At 38.2% G+C, this 13,218-nt stretch overlaps 1 protein-coding gene across 1 annotated transcript; it reads left to right on the top strand.

Moving 5' to 3' along the window:
* The first annotated feature begins 2,673 nt into the window (after window positions 1-2,673).
* Window positions 2,674-12,335, top strand: LOC113296546. Its single transcript, XM_026544849.1, has 9 exons — window positions 2,674-2,769; window positions 3,998-4,128; window positions 9,969-10,180; window positions 10,267-10,563; window positions 10,674-11,245; window positions 11,336-11,515; window positions 11,596-11,797; window positions 11,872-11,960; window positions 12,072-12,335. The coding sequence occupies exons 1-9, from the start codon at window positions 2,674-2,676 to the stop codon at window positions 12,333-12,335; spliced, it is 2,043 nt and encodes a 680-aa protein (XP_026400634.1).
* The last annotated feature ends 883 nt before the right edge of the window (window positions 12,336-13,218 follow it).

Genomic DNA, 13,218 nt, shown 5'->3' with positions numbered 1-13,218 from the left:
TAAGAGTTGTGAAGTTCGCCGTCCCGTTGTTGAAAATGATATCATTCCGACAATTCCATATGCACCAACAAATAGCTGCCGGCAGCGCATGTCAGACACTATTTCCTGTAATAGATAGATTTTTCACTCTCCAACATTTGATAATAAGATCAATGCAATTGGGCATTACCCAGTCAAGTTTAGTACTTGACATAAAATGCTACCAAACTGAGGAAGCAAATGGGCAATGGAAAAGAAGATGGGCAGTAGTCTCTCTGTCGCGACGGCACAAAGGACAACCATTAACCAAAAACTTACCTTTCTTGTAGAGAATATCCATGGTAGCTAATTTTTTTATGATAAACTTGCCATAAGAAAAACCCCACTTTGTGCGGCCAAGCCCTTTTTTATGATAAACATAAAATGTTATGTTTTAATGCTCTTATATTAAGCTACCTGCTAAAGGGTAGAGCGGATATTGAAAAACATATAAAAGATGTATGTATTGGAAAGAACGTGTAAAGGAGACAATGTCATACTTTATTACTGTACGTGAGTACTGGGTATTGCAAAAATGAGTGTGTATTACAAATGAAATGTTATATGTATGTTTGTACCATGAGTAAAATTGCCACATATTGAGCCAGAATGTTGCCTCGGCCACTGTTCAGCTGTCATCCAAGCCCGCTAACCAGTCAATCGAAGAAACCCACCAGCCTGCCCAACATAAATTCAATGAACGGTCAATGGTCAAAGTAAACGTCCGGCCAATGGTCAAAGTCAACCATCAGTCAACTGTCAAAGTCAGGTTATAGACGCACGTCTAGCCAATTTCCAATCATGTTGCTAGCAGTGCTGCCAACTAATTTCCAACTAAGTACTCCGCCGCAATGCAATCCAATTTCTATCCATGTTGCCATTTGTGCCACAAACCAGTTTCCAGCCATGTTGCCAGTCGCGCTTCCATCCAGTTATGCCACACTGCCAGCCAGTCTCTACCTATGTTGTCAGTTGTGCTGCCAACCAGCATCCATCCATACTGCCAGCTCGTTATGTCAGTCAAGCAAGTCTGCCAGCAGGTCATACCATTCAAAGCTTGACAGTCACAGTCAACAGTAGAAAGGAAACATGCAGAAGCCATCTTGTGAAGAATTGATACATGCGGACAGTTTCATGCAGAGTTAATTCAAGGAGGCATGCAGGCAGTTTCACGCAGAGTTAATTCAAGGAGGCATGCAGGCAATGTAATGCCATTTAAGTTTATCTCTAAATTAATCATTCTGATGTACAAATAGTGACGCCCTGATAGAAGGAGGTGAGGTGGCGAATACATAAAAAATCCACTATAATTCTAAATATCAATAAAATATCACTCTCCAAGGGGATTCGTCCGTGGATGTAGGCAAACCATGTCGAACCACGTTAAACTCGTGTCACTCATCTTTATGCTATTTCATGTTTTTAACCCTGTTTTCATCAACAACACCAAAATTATCGTGTCTAGTACCCAGAAATATTTCCGGGTGCAAACAATGTATTGAAGTCAACTGCCTTATCTTTGTTTGGTTTTCAATTTTGAAGATTGCCCGGATCCATTTGAGTCGTCATGGCATCTCTACTGTAACTAGTAGAAGACTTGGGATCTATCTTAGGATTGTACTCTTTCAAATGAAATATCATCTTTTGATGATGGACTATATGCCGGTATATCTTTCTTCCGGACGCTATCTTTAGGTGGAAATATTATAATTATTTCAGCTGAGTACCAGAATAGAATCTATGAGTTTGATGAAGATTGGTTTATGGATGATCATCTCAAGACAATTTTAATATGTTATAGTTATATCTTATATGTAGAAGTTGGGATGGATGTATCACCCAACTTTGATTGTAATTTTTTTTTACCTTATCGCTGTGGAGCTTCCTTATCGCTGTGGAGCTTGTTACCGCCTATCGGGCCTTCTGCTTGTGTGACTGCCTAGTCGACTGGTGGTTGTGCTCTTGATTATTATGCACTCCTTCTGTCCCATATTTACTTTTAGATTTTGTTGCATAATAAATGACCTATATCACTAAATAAGGAGATATTTCTAAAATTATCATTTTAATTGATTATAAGAAATATAAGAAATATGAATAATTTGATAGGCATGTTTATATTCGTTACGTAAGTGTTTTAAAATGCTTTTCAATGGTATGAACTTTGGGAACATCCGTGGTGTAGTTTGAGAAATAAATCATTTTAAAATTTCACTAATTATTATCCATAAGAGTATAATCGTAAAAAATGCTTAAAAGTACTTTTTTTCCTTGCTTGCCTTAGAAATTGTGCAAACTTGAACTAGGTCAATTAATAGTGGGACGAAGGGTGTATATATATATATTATCTCCTGCTTAAAAAAACTATGTATTTATCGCATTCGACCAGAATTCAATTGGTAGAGGAAGTTTAATGGAGCTTCCAATGTTGCAGTACTAAAATGTCAGTAGATTTCAAGATTATCTTAAAACAAAGTAATCCTAATCTTGACCCGTCAAAGGGTGGGCAAATATCGGACGATTGCCGACCTTATATAACGTTCTCTCTTGGGTGATCCTGATGTTTCATTAAATCTTTGTCATTAACATTCGATGGGACAAAACGATCAAATATTATGTTGATGCCTCGTCAACACTTTACCAAAAGAATCCGGTATGGCAACTGGTGGAAGGAAAAATAATGCTACACTTGGAGTCTTTATTGCGGTGTTAGTTGTTACGAACTTTATCTTTTTATCAAAGCTGCGTCAGGTTAAAACTTGAGCTTTAAATTAAATTGTGTACTGCCACGAAATATTTCCTTCGTCGAAACTGTGTTTTGAAGACCATTCGGAACAAAACCTGAACGTTGTAAAATCATTGTGCGAGAGGGAGAATAAATTCCTTAGATATAAGAGATTACCAAAATAGAGAAACAAACGCCTACAATATAAGCTAATTAGGAAACATATAAGAGTATATAGCTGGAGCATATAAGTATATACGCTGGTAGGGCTGCACAAAATCGACCCAACCCACCGACCCAACCCGCACCCGTCCAAAAATACCCACACCCGAACCAACCCATTTAGGAGTGGATCGACTATGGATCACAAAATCTGAACCCGCCACATATTGGGTTGGGTGCGGGTAGCATCTTCCGTCACCCGACCCAACCCGCCCACCCGCCTTAAACTACAACAACCGTTAGATTACCCTCATCATTTAATCCTAGCCGTTTATACAAAACGAACTCTTATCTAAACCTAATCGCAAAGCCTGCCGCTGCCATTTTCAGTCTTCACTCTTCTTTCTTTCTTTCTTTCTTTCTCTCAGTCTTCAGACTCTTCACTCTTCTTGTTTCTCCGTCTTTCTCTCAGTCTCACTCTTCTTCTTTCTTCTGCCATTTTTCTTTCTTTCTCTCAGTCTTCACTCTTCTTCTTCTTCGAAAAAAAAAAAAACTGCCGCTGCTATTTTTACTTTAGATTTCAGTCCTTCAATGCAAGATTCAACATAGTAACATTAATTCAAAGTTCAGTAAGTAAGATACTGTTAGTCTGTTACAGTTAGGTTTTTTTTTTGGAACCATTTTGTGTAGTTTATGTTCTTCTTTGATATGAATCATAAATTAGGGTTTGATGAATTATTTTATACTTCTAGTATATTTTCATCTTCAAATTCAATTAGGGTCCGATTAACGGCTTGATTTTTTATTTTTCAATTAGGGTTTGATGAATTGCTTGTTTTTGATTTCAATTAGGGTACTGGTGATTCTAGTTTTCTTCTCTTTCAATTAGGGTTTAATATATTCTTTTGTTGATTGTTGCTGATTTGGATGAGTTTATGTTGTTGTACTTTACTTAGTATTTCAATTTGATGACCATTTATGTTTTTCAGTCTTCACCACCAGTAGTACCATTTTGTATTTTGTTGATTGTTGTACTGTAGCTACTGTTGTAACTCACTAACTTGTAACTTGTAACTTGTTTCTTTTGCGCAGGTTACCATGGTTGAAATCTCAGAAGCTGATTCTGATTTTAATCTTCCAGTTGTAAATGGAGTGGCATCACAAATGGGACCTCTCCCTCCACATCCACCGCGTTCTGGACAAGTGCATGGACCATCAGCAGGGTTAGGGAGTACATCTGGCTCATCTACACCATCTTCTCAACCTTATTGTCGCAACTGCGCAGTCTTGTGTTTTGTTTCATACATTTTGCAAAATATTCTGTGCAGAATACTTTACTTTACAATTTCTCTAAAAAACTCAACCAACGAAAGCTTGTCTCAGGCAGCCCCTTCGTCTAGACTCTAGAGTGTAATTTGACTGTGGAGATGAGATTCTGTAAAATAAATTACTATTTGTATCATAGTGTTGCGAAGATGCAAGAAGGTTTGGAATATAAATCCATTATTCTATCATCTGGACAATATAACTAAAGACGTTGATTAGATTAAAATTTTGATCAAATAGATTATTGTTCAATGGAGCTGTGTGAACTGGGAGTTCTTAGGTTTATCACTTCTAATCAGATTCTCCACAACTAGGGTTACAGATCAAACATCGAAGTAAGAAAATAGTTAGGGTTTAAGGCTCTTTTGAAGTTTAAAGTTATAATAGAGTACTCGTTAGGTTTTTTGTACTTCTATTACATCCATTCTATTTACTCATTTCGCTTGAAGAGATATTTGGTGACCTTGCTGCTTCTTCCATCATCATAGAATAAGCTAACAGAGAAAAAACGGCAAAGGGTAAGAATCGTATCAATTATGTGGTGATGGTGTTAATTCTTTTTATACTTTTCCGATGAAACCAACATGAATGCAGCAAAATTATTTGGGATTCAATGCTTTGTCTATGGCATAAACAGTTATCATTTAGTTAGCCTGAGCTTGCTATTTAATGTCTAACAAACTGATTATCCTACCATTTCAGGGTACAAAATTGCAGTTTGGATTGGCTGTTGAAACTTGAAAGCATTAAACTATTAAAGCTACTTTGTCAGTGAAAGAGGAGGCTGGCTGCTGGCATGTGAAAAACTAGCTTATTTGGCTTTAGTATAGTAGGCAATAGTAATGCACTCTTTTATCTTTTGAGCTTTGAACAGTTGAACTCATTTATTGTTATTGTTAGACCTTTATCACTTTGCATGCAGTTACAGTACTTTGTAAACACTTTTAAGTAACTTCAGTATGATGTTTAAATAGGTAATTTGCAAGTTATGACGGGTAACCCGCCACCCACCCGATCCAACCCGACATATTGTGGGTCGGGTGAAAACCGACCCATTGTAATGGTGGGTTGGTTGCGGGTGACAATTTCTGTTACCCGCCATCAGTGGGTTGGGTGGTGGGTGAAGCCAAAACCGACCCAAACCGACCCATGTGCAGCCCTATACGCTGGAGCTTAATATACGTTAACTCATAATAATTCCCATGTCAATGCTAATTTGAGCGGGCGGTTTTCTTGTTATTTTTCAAGCAGCGGGCGGTTTTCTTGTTATTTTTCAAGCGGTTTTCTTTGTTATTTTTCAAAAGGTTTTCTTTGTTATTTTTCAAAGGTTTGTTGGATAAATAAAAACCGCTATATGGCAGTTGAATAACCACGTTTGGTGATGTGGCGCTGAAATGTCGGAGAGAGGAGACATCTCAATTTTTAGTCTTTTGACACCTCAATATGTCAGGCGCTGAAGTGTCGGAGAGAGGAGACATCTCAATTTTTAGTCTTTTGACACCTCAATATGTCAGAGAAAAAATAATGTGAATATCATGTATAAGGTTAGATTTCTCAAATGGGTAAATCTCTGTCCATCAAATTTCTGTCGATTATATTACCAGATTTTGTAGATTTAACGAAAGAACAGGCTACCCTACTTCTACATTTTCTCTCTTTCCAAATTTTTTGTTTCGTTAATTACTTATCGTCGTTCGCCATTAATGGCTACGAAGCATAGCATAAATTTTTTCTCTTTTTTAAAGTTTCTACCCTCTTCATAAAAACATACCCAAAATCAGAACAAAATATGAATTTGAGATATTAAGTGTTGGTTTTTTGATAGTTTGATGATCTTCGGAGATATACGAGCATAGAATTAGAGTTGCTCATATGGAGCTCCTAGTATGGAGCAAGACTATGCTTTGTAAACTCACTGATTTTATTGATGTTGTTGCTCAGATTTTACATATGAGATTCACTGCCTATTTATAGGCTTGTTCAACCGACTAACACATGTCCTAGAGTTCTCTAGAGAATGTTTAAGATATGACACAAATGCCGACCTTACCTTTTCTAGTTTTTTCTAAACTGACTGGTCTTCAGTCTTCTTACAGTTTCTGGAGAATTCATTTTCCATCTTTTCTAAAACCATTTTCACACTTACAAGTTCAAACGAGAGAACTTTAGACACACATAGACATTGCAAATTACATTATTCCAACACTCCCCATAATTTGTAATGGTCTTCGACTCTGTTCATCACCCAACCTTTATCCCGGCAATTCTTGTTTTTGGTTTCGCTTGCTCGCAGTAGTCGTTTTTCACACTTAACGTCTCGTCACGCTGTCGCCTTGTCTTCTTTGGTTCTTGTTCTTACTAGCATAGTAGACTGCTAGCATCTCTTTCTTCCAGTGATACATGTCCATCTTTGCCTTGAAGCTTGATCGTCGCGATTCAGAGGCTCCTTGCGGCTGTTCTATTTTGCGGGTTTCTTTACGAAACTTAACCACATAGTTGGTTCAGAGGTTCCGCCTTTACCCAACCATTTTTTTTCTTCTTATCACGAGTAGAGGTTAGAATCTCGTGACAAACATGGCACTCTGCCATTTTTTTTCAGACATTTGAGGAAGCAATCTGTATTACTCTTACCCTCAATTTCTTGTTTTTTTCGGTTTGAGGAGGCAATCGACTATTGATCTTACCCTCAAATTCTTCTTTCGATCACTTATTAGAAAGTGACCCATTTTTTTCTTGTTTTCTTTTTCTTCACGGAGACATTTTTCATCTTCAAAAACTACTGCCACTTTTTTTTAGTAAACCCGCGAGTTCTTTTTTTTTTCTTTCTAAACTTTCATCCTTGGTAGCAATCTTCATCATCTTTTTTCTGTTCCTCAGCAACTTTTCCTTTTGTTCTTCTTTTCCTCTTTTCTTCTTTTTTTTTTTTTCTTCTTCATCTGTTAACACTTGAATTGGGTGAGGCGGGTAGGGGTTGCATCTTCTTCAACATCATATTTCTTCTTCGATCTTCTTAGACTCCATTATTTTCTTCTTTTCTTCTCATTGCGGAAGCTTGACGCCCATATGGATCAAGACGAGCTTTGATACCATGTTGGATATTAGATGTTTGGAACTCTCATGGTTTGATAGAGTCGTATTGTATTGGTTGTGAAGTAGTACTGGGGCAAGACTTTCAGTTTTTGTAAACTCTCTTTTATTAGCATTTCTTGCTCAGTTTGTTACAGATGCATTCATTGCCTATTTATAGGCTACATTTACTGACCTGGACAGTTTCTAGATATTTCTCCATTACACTATTTTGACTGGTCTTACCATCTCTATCTTTTACTTAACCGAGTAGACTAGATAACTCTGGAAACATATGACCAGGTTCACATCTGTTCATATTAAAGACTTTTCTAGATTTAGCTTACTCTAGTTTACTCTGGACATTTCCAACAATTGATATTACAAAACCTGATTCACACTTAGAAAGTTAAATCTAGATTACAAATTAGTCTATCCAACATCCCCTGTAATTTGTAATCTCCATGGCAGTGTTGATCTTCACCCGTGTCTGCTGCTCTTTGCTTCTCGTGCTCGCATCATAGCTTCTTCGAAATTTTCGCCATAACCATCTCCATATCTCACCGTTAGTCTTCTGCTGTCTAGCTTAGAAGTTTTGCTAGAAACTCTGAAGTAGTCTTCTGGACAGTGGGCATTGATTCCCTTGTTCTTTTATTTTAGTTGGATAGCTAGCTCCCATCTCCAGACTCTCCCCCCATGTTACTATATTAGTCACGCATACACTAGCAGATAATATTTCATGGGTATGTTGGAAACCTACTTCGGGAGTGGCTCTGGACGATTTTGGTTAGAAGAAAAACCTCAATCAGATCACTGATTGCTTTTGAAATTCAAGCGAATGATTATCACTTTCAATGAAATTGAATATGTTGACTTGAGTTTTGAGAAGAGAGATCTCGTTCCGCTATGTACAATACTCAAAACTGTTTAATACTCAAAGGTTCACAGCTATTATTAATCATGAAGGATTAAAGTTATCACTTATCAGCCAATACCAAGGTATACATCACGGATCTGTAAGAAATCCCAGTAATATCTTTGTTCGGTGAGGTGGCAAAGTAAAAATCATAACTTCCTAACACCTAACACCTCAGCTGCCACAACACCATTGATTTAATTTAGGGAGTTATGTAACAAGGGTTGAAATTTTAAACATGAATCATAATGGGACCATCAGTTAAATAATCAACCAATCACGAAAACATGTGAAATATACACTCGTTAGAGGAGTGCGAACAAATTTGTACTCTCCAATGAAGTGTCTGTGCAGAAAAAAGTCCTAATCCACGTAGAGTCCACAACCATATTTATAAAAAAACCATCTCAAATCGATTGATGTAAAGGTGATGTGGCAAAAAAAACTTAAACTTCCTCTAGGTGAACCTCTAGTTTTTAGACATTCACTTAGAGGATGTCTTCTCATCCTAATCACACTTTTATTAATAAAAATCGTTCAAATAAAAATGGAAAGGATTTTAACTAATTGTATGCCTACAATTAAGTAAAAAAATAATTAAAAACTTTATGGGTTGGAGATAAAATTTTATTTTTCCTAATATTTAGGATTTTTTATTTAAACGATGTCTTAAAAATGATGCCACATATGAAACATCCCCATTCACCATTAGAGAAGCTCTAAAACTGTTTATATAGCATTTTCGAATAATTCTATTTACCAATAAGAGAACCTTTAAAACATTAATAACTCAAAAGATAACAATTAAGTAGCAAAAAATGTCATCTATCTCCAAAAGGAAAGAGTAGAACAGAGTTCTGGCGAGAATCCGGCCAAACTTCTTTTGGTTAAAAAAAACATGAATTTAATAAATAGTAGTTGCCAATCATTAATTGACTGATTTGTCCACGGTAGGGTTGGACTTCACACACACATAAAACGGAACCCCCACAAAAAGATAGCTACTCCAATTACTCAAAGACTGCTAATAGAAGCACCAAATTGCTTAGGGATATACCAATTCCTTATTAATATGTATTTTGTCATGTATACGTATTGGTACACCCCAACCAATTTGATACCCCATTAGGGGCCTTGCAATTATGGGTCGAGTGATGGAGCATTTAAGGTCTGTTTTCGGAGGTGATAATACACCCATCAATATCTTATCTCGAGTTATGTCCCGGAAGATACATCCCAAGGGCCATCAGAATTTGTTTCAGTCGGGACGAAATATCATTAGGGCTGCCATTGGGATGTATCGGACTTCTGCTTACACGGTTATTGATAGTCCCACCCCACGCTTTTGTAAAGAATTTTTGTTATTGATGACGAAGAAAACTATGGTACCTGTCCTACAAACATGATTATTTTGAGATTATTAGTCCCATATTGTCTGGACAATTTAAGATCATGCGATTTATAATCTTAGGACCTCTTTATTCATTGTCAATTAGTTTTGAGTTGGATGCAGATTAGTTGATCAATCAGTCGAAGCAATCGCAAGTTGATTAAAGAACTTAATTATTAAGCTGATTAAATTATTTTCCTCTTTTCTTTCCAGGTCACTTCTCTTGATCATCTTCTATTTTTCAAAAAAGAAAATCTTCAATTTTCACGCAAGGACACAACCCATTTTTTCACGAATTTTCTAGTTTACAAATTTAGATCTGTTTGAAAAGCCAGAAGGTCAACATGCATGCATCTCTTCCACAGCAAAAAGGGAAAAGCCAAGTTGCAAGAACCAGAAATAAAAAAGGTGTCAAAGCAGGATTACCTTTGGACAGATGGTGAAGCAAGAGATAGCATCGCATTCTTTTCAACATATCGATCACCGATACCGCTCGACATATTCTCTTGTCCAATTCCACCAACATCGAGCCAAGATGAACTTAGCATGACTGATGGGACGTCCTACAATTACAACGGTAATGAAATCCCATCCGAAGCCCTTTTGAAACTATTCACGTACTCAACTCTGGCTTATTACGGAACCAGGATGATGTGGATTCAGGTCGTATCACAGGCATGATTTTTGTCTCCGAACGAGACAGCCTTGAATTGCTTCACATAGCTCTCAGTCGCAATGACGTAAAACCGCCCAGCGTATCAGTCTACAGCTTAGCTGAAGTTTTCCGAAGATTTTACAGCAGATCCGACGGTGTTCAAATGGAAGACAGCGGTTGCTTTACCAATGACCATCTCATCTTTGTCAGCACCAAAGAAAAACCTACTGAACGTCGTCAGCCTTGGACTGCCGTTTATAAAACCAATCTTATAACCGGAAAAACTGACCGTCTCACACCACGAGGTTCCTACTTTCGTTGTATATATAACATTGCAAATCGCTTCTGTTGATTTAAAATTTAAGCATGCTGATTTTCTTCTTATCCTATATTAATTAATTATGCATCAAACCAGATCAGGCAGATTTAAACCCCTCTGTATCCCCATCTGGAAAGAAGATAGTGATGGCGTCGTTTGAGGGAACGCAAGGTTGGGATGGTGCAGTCGAAGATCTAAAGACTAACATTTATGTCATGAATGTAGAGGAGAAGTATGATCGCAGGTTAGTTGTAAAGAATGGAAGGTGGCCGACTTGGGGAAGTGAAGATATCATTTTCTTCCACCGTAAGGATGATAAGAGACTCCCTGAGGATTCAACAGAGATGAACTATTGGGGTGTGTACAGAGTTGATATCAGCAGAGCTGGCGAAATGCATGTGCGCGTGACCCCGGATAATATTGATGCGTTCACTCCGGCAGCCATCGACTCCACCACGATAGCTGTTGCTACTACTCGGCAGAAATCAGAGTTCGGTGACACCCGTGTTGATGCACAATATCGTCATATTGAGATTTTTTATTCAACAGGAGGACGAGAACCCACACAAATAACTCCGAAAAATAGATCAAAGGATGACCATTTCAACCCCTTTGTGATAGGTGATGGGAAGCGCATCGGCTACCATCGTTGCGCCAGTGTCGTCGACGTAATAAAAACTAGTTTGACTTCATACTGAATGCTACTTGTCTAAACCTAACCGCTGACCCCTCATACAAATAGTTTTTACTTGTGCCAGGATAAAGAAAAGATCAAAAGACGGTTTCAAATAGTCACTTCTCCGAATCCAGATGTCGGACTATTCAGGGTGGGAGGATTTCCAACCTTTTCTAAAAATGGATCTCGACTTGCATTTGTTGACAGTGATTCCAAAATCGTGTGGGTACTTGACAAGGAACACCTATATGAAGCTTTCGAGGTACCATAAAGGGTATGAAATAGAACTGCTGAATTCAATTTAAATCATTGTATGCTGCTGACAACAAGTTCTGTTTTCAGCTAACTCGGAACAGCATTTTCTCGCCAGTTTGGAACCAAAATGATAGAAAGGACACGCTGTATGTATGCGTAGGACCTTCTTTCATCCCTGATGACACTGTAGATATCTGCGCAGTCCGGAATGTGTCGCGTGGAAGAAGGAAAATGCAGCAGCTCACAGATGGAGGGTTCAATAATGCCTTCCCATCCAGCAGTCCAGACGGTAATCATCAAAGAATAAATAAAGTCATCCTTCTAAATGTTTTGCATTTCACATAGCAGTTCATTAATTTATAGGGTATGAAATTGTTGTACTCCCAATGTGTACTGATGGGTCGAAAATAGCCAACAGGTCAAAGAATAGTTTACCGATCTACAAGAAACGGGTACAAGAATCTATACATAATGACTGATGCTGAAGGGGCGGTTAGAGGAATTGAACCCAAAAGGCTAACGAATGGGGATTGGACTGACACACAGTGCCAATGGTCTCCCAGGGGGAATTTGGTGTACCAGAAAAAGATGATGGTCTTGACCCAAGATCTTTTGCTGTGTATCTAGTGAATCCGGAGGCTTCTGATGCTGTAAGAGTGATAGAAAGTGGAGATGGTTTCATGGGGTTTGTAAACCATCCATTTTTCAGTCCGGATGGACTAAGCATTGTTGTGACTTCAGATTTTGCTGCAGTGTCTGTTGATCCCATATCGTTGCCTAAGTTTGTTCACTCGGCCAGGCCTTATGGAGACAGACAGACTGAATAAATGGTGAATATCTTCCACAGAACTTGTGGAGATTAAACTCTTCTATTTATATTGAAGATAAGTACAATATGAAAACTGAATATTGTTATGATCCTAGTAAATAGCAAAGACCTGACTAGATTACTTGGACTCAGTAACAGGAGTTGTAGCTGACAAAGTAGCTTGCGGAAGACTTGGGCTAACACCCTCCCTCAAGTTGAACCGGAGTTGACGAACGTTCAACTTGTCTCTGAGTAGTTGAAACCGTGGTGAAGGAAGTCCTTTGGTGAAGATATCAGCTAGCTGATCCTTGCTGCTGATAAAACGCACATGGAGTTGTTTACGAGACACTCTTTCCCTTACAAAATGATAGTCTATTTCGATGTGCTTTGTGCGTGCATGGAAAATAGGATTGGCTGTGAGATAAGTGGCCCCTAGATTGTCACACCACAAATAAGGTGAAGGACACCTAACCCCCAACTCATGCAGCAACGACTGAATCCAGATAAGCTCTGAAGTAGCAATGGCTACACCTCGATACTCTGCCTCTGTACTTGATTTCGAAACGGTTTTCTGTTTCCTTGCACTCCAGGAAATGAGATTGCCTCCAAAGAAGATACAATAACCACTTGTGGATCGACGATCATCAAGACTGCCTGCCCAGTCTGCATCGGAATATGCATGCAGTGTAAAATCCTGACTAGGTTTAATGAAGACACCAAAATCAATAGTATGCTTCAAATACCGTAGGATTCTCTTAACTAGCTCCCAGTGTTCCACATACGGCTCATGCATATACTGACAGGCTTTGTTGACAGCCACAGAGATGTCAGGCCGAGTGATATGCAAATACTGCAGCGCGCCAACAACACTCCTATACAGAGTGGAATCCTCAAACCTTGTA

Source organism: Papaver somniferum, chromosome 7, assembly GCF_003573695.1.
Source record: "Papaver somniferum cultivar HN1 chromosome 7, ASM357369v1, whole genome shotgun sequence".
In the NCBI taxonomy this organism is placed as follows: Eukaryota; Viridiplantae; Streptophyta; class Magnoliopsida; order Ranunculales; family Papaveraceae; genus Papaver; species Papaver somniferum.
The sequence above is the reverse complement of the archived record's forward strand: the minus strand, read 5'-3'. Positions and strand labels throughout refer to the sequence as shown.

Excerpts from the sequence above, each read along its gene's own strand:
- LOC113296546 (XM_026544849.1), top strand. The coding sequence starts at position 2,674 with ATGGCAACTGGTGGAAGGAAAAATAATGCTACACTTGGAGTCTTTATT. Across the intron at positions 4,129-9,968 it reads GTGCATGGACCATCAGCAGG|CAAAAAGGGAAAAGCCAAGT; the intron begins GTTAGGGAGTAC and ends TCTCTTCCACAG. Across the intron at positions 11,961-12,071 it reads TACCGATCTACAAGAAACGG|GGGGAATTTGGTGTACCAGA; the intron begins GTACAAGAATCT and ends ATGGTCTCCCAG.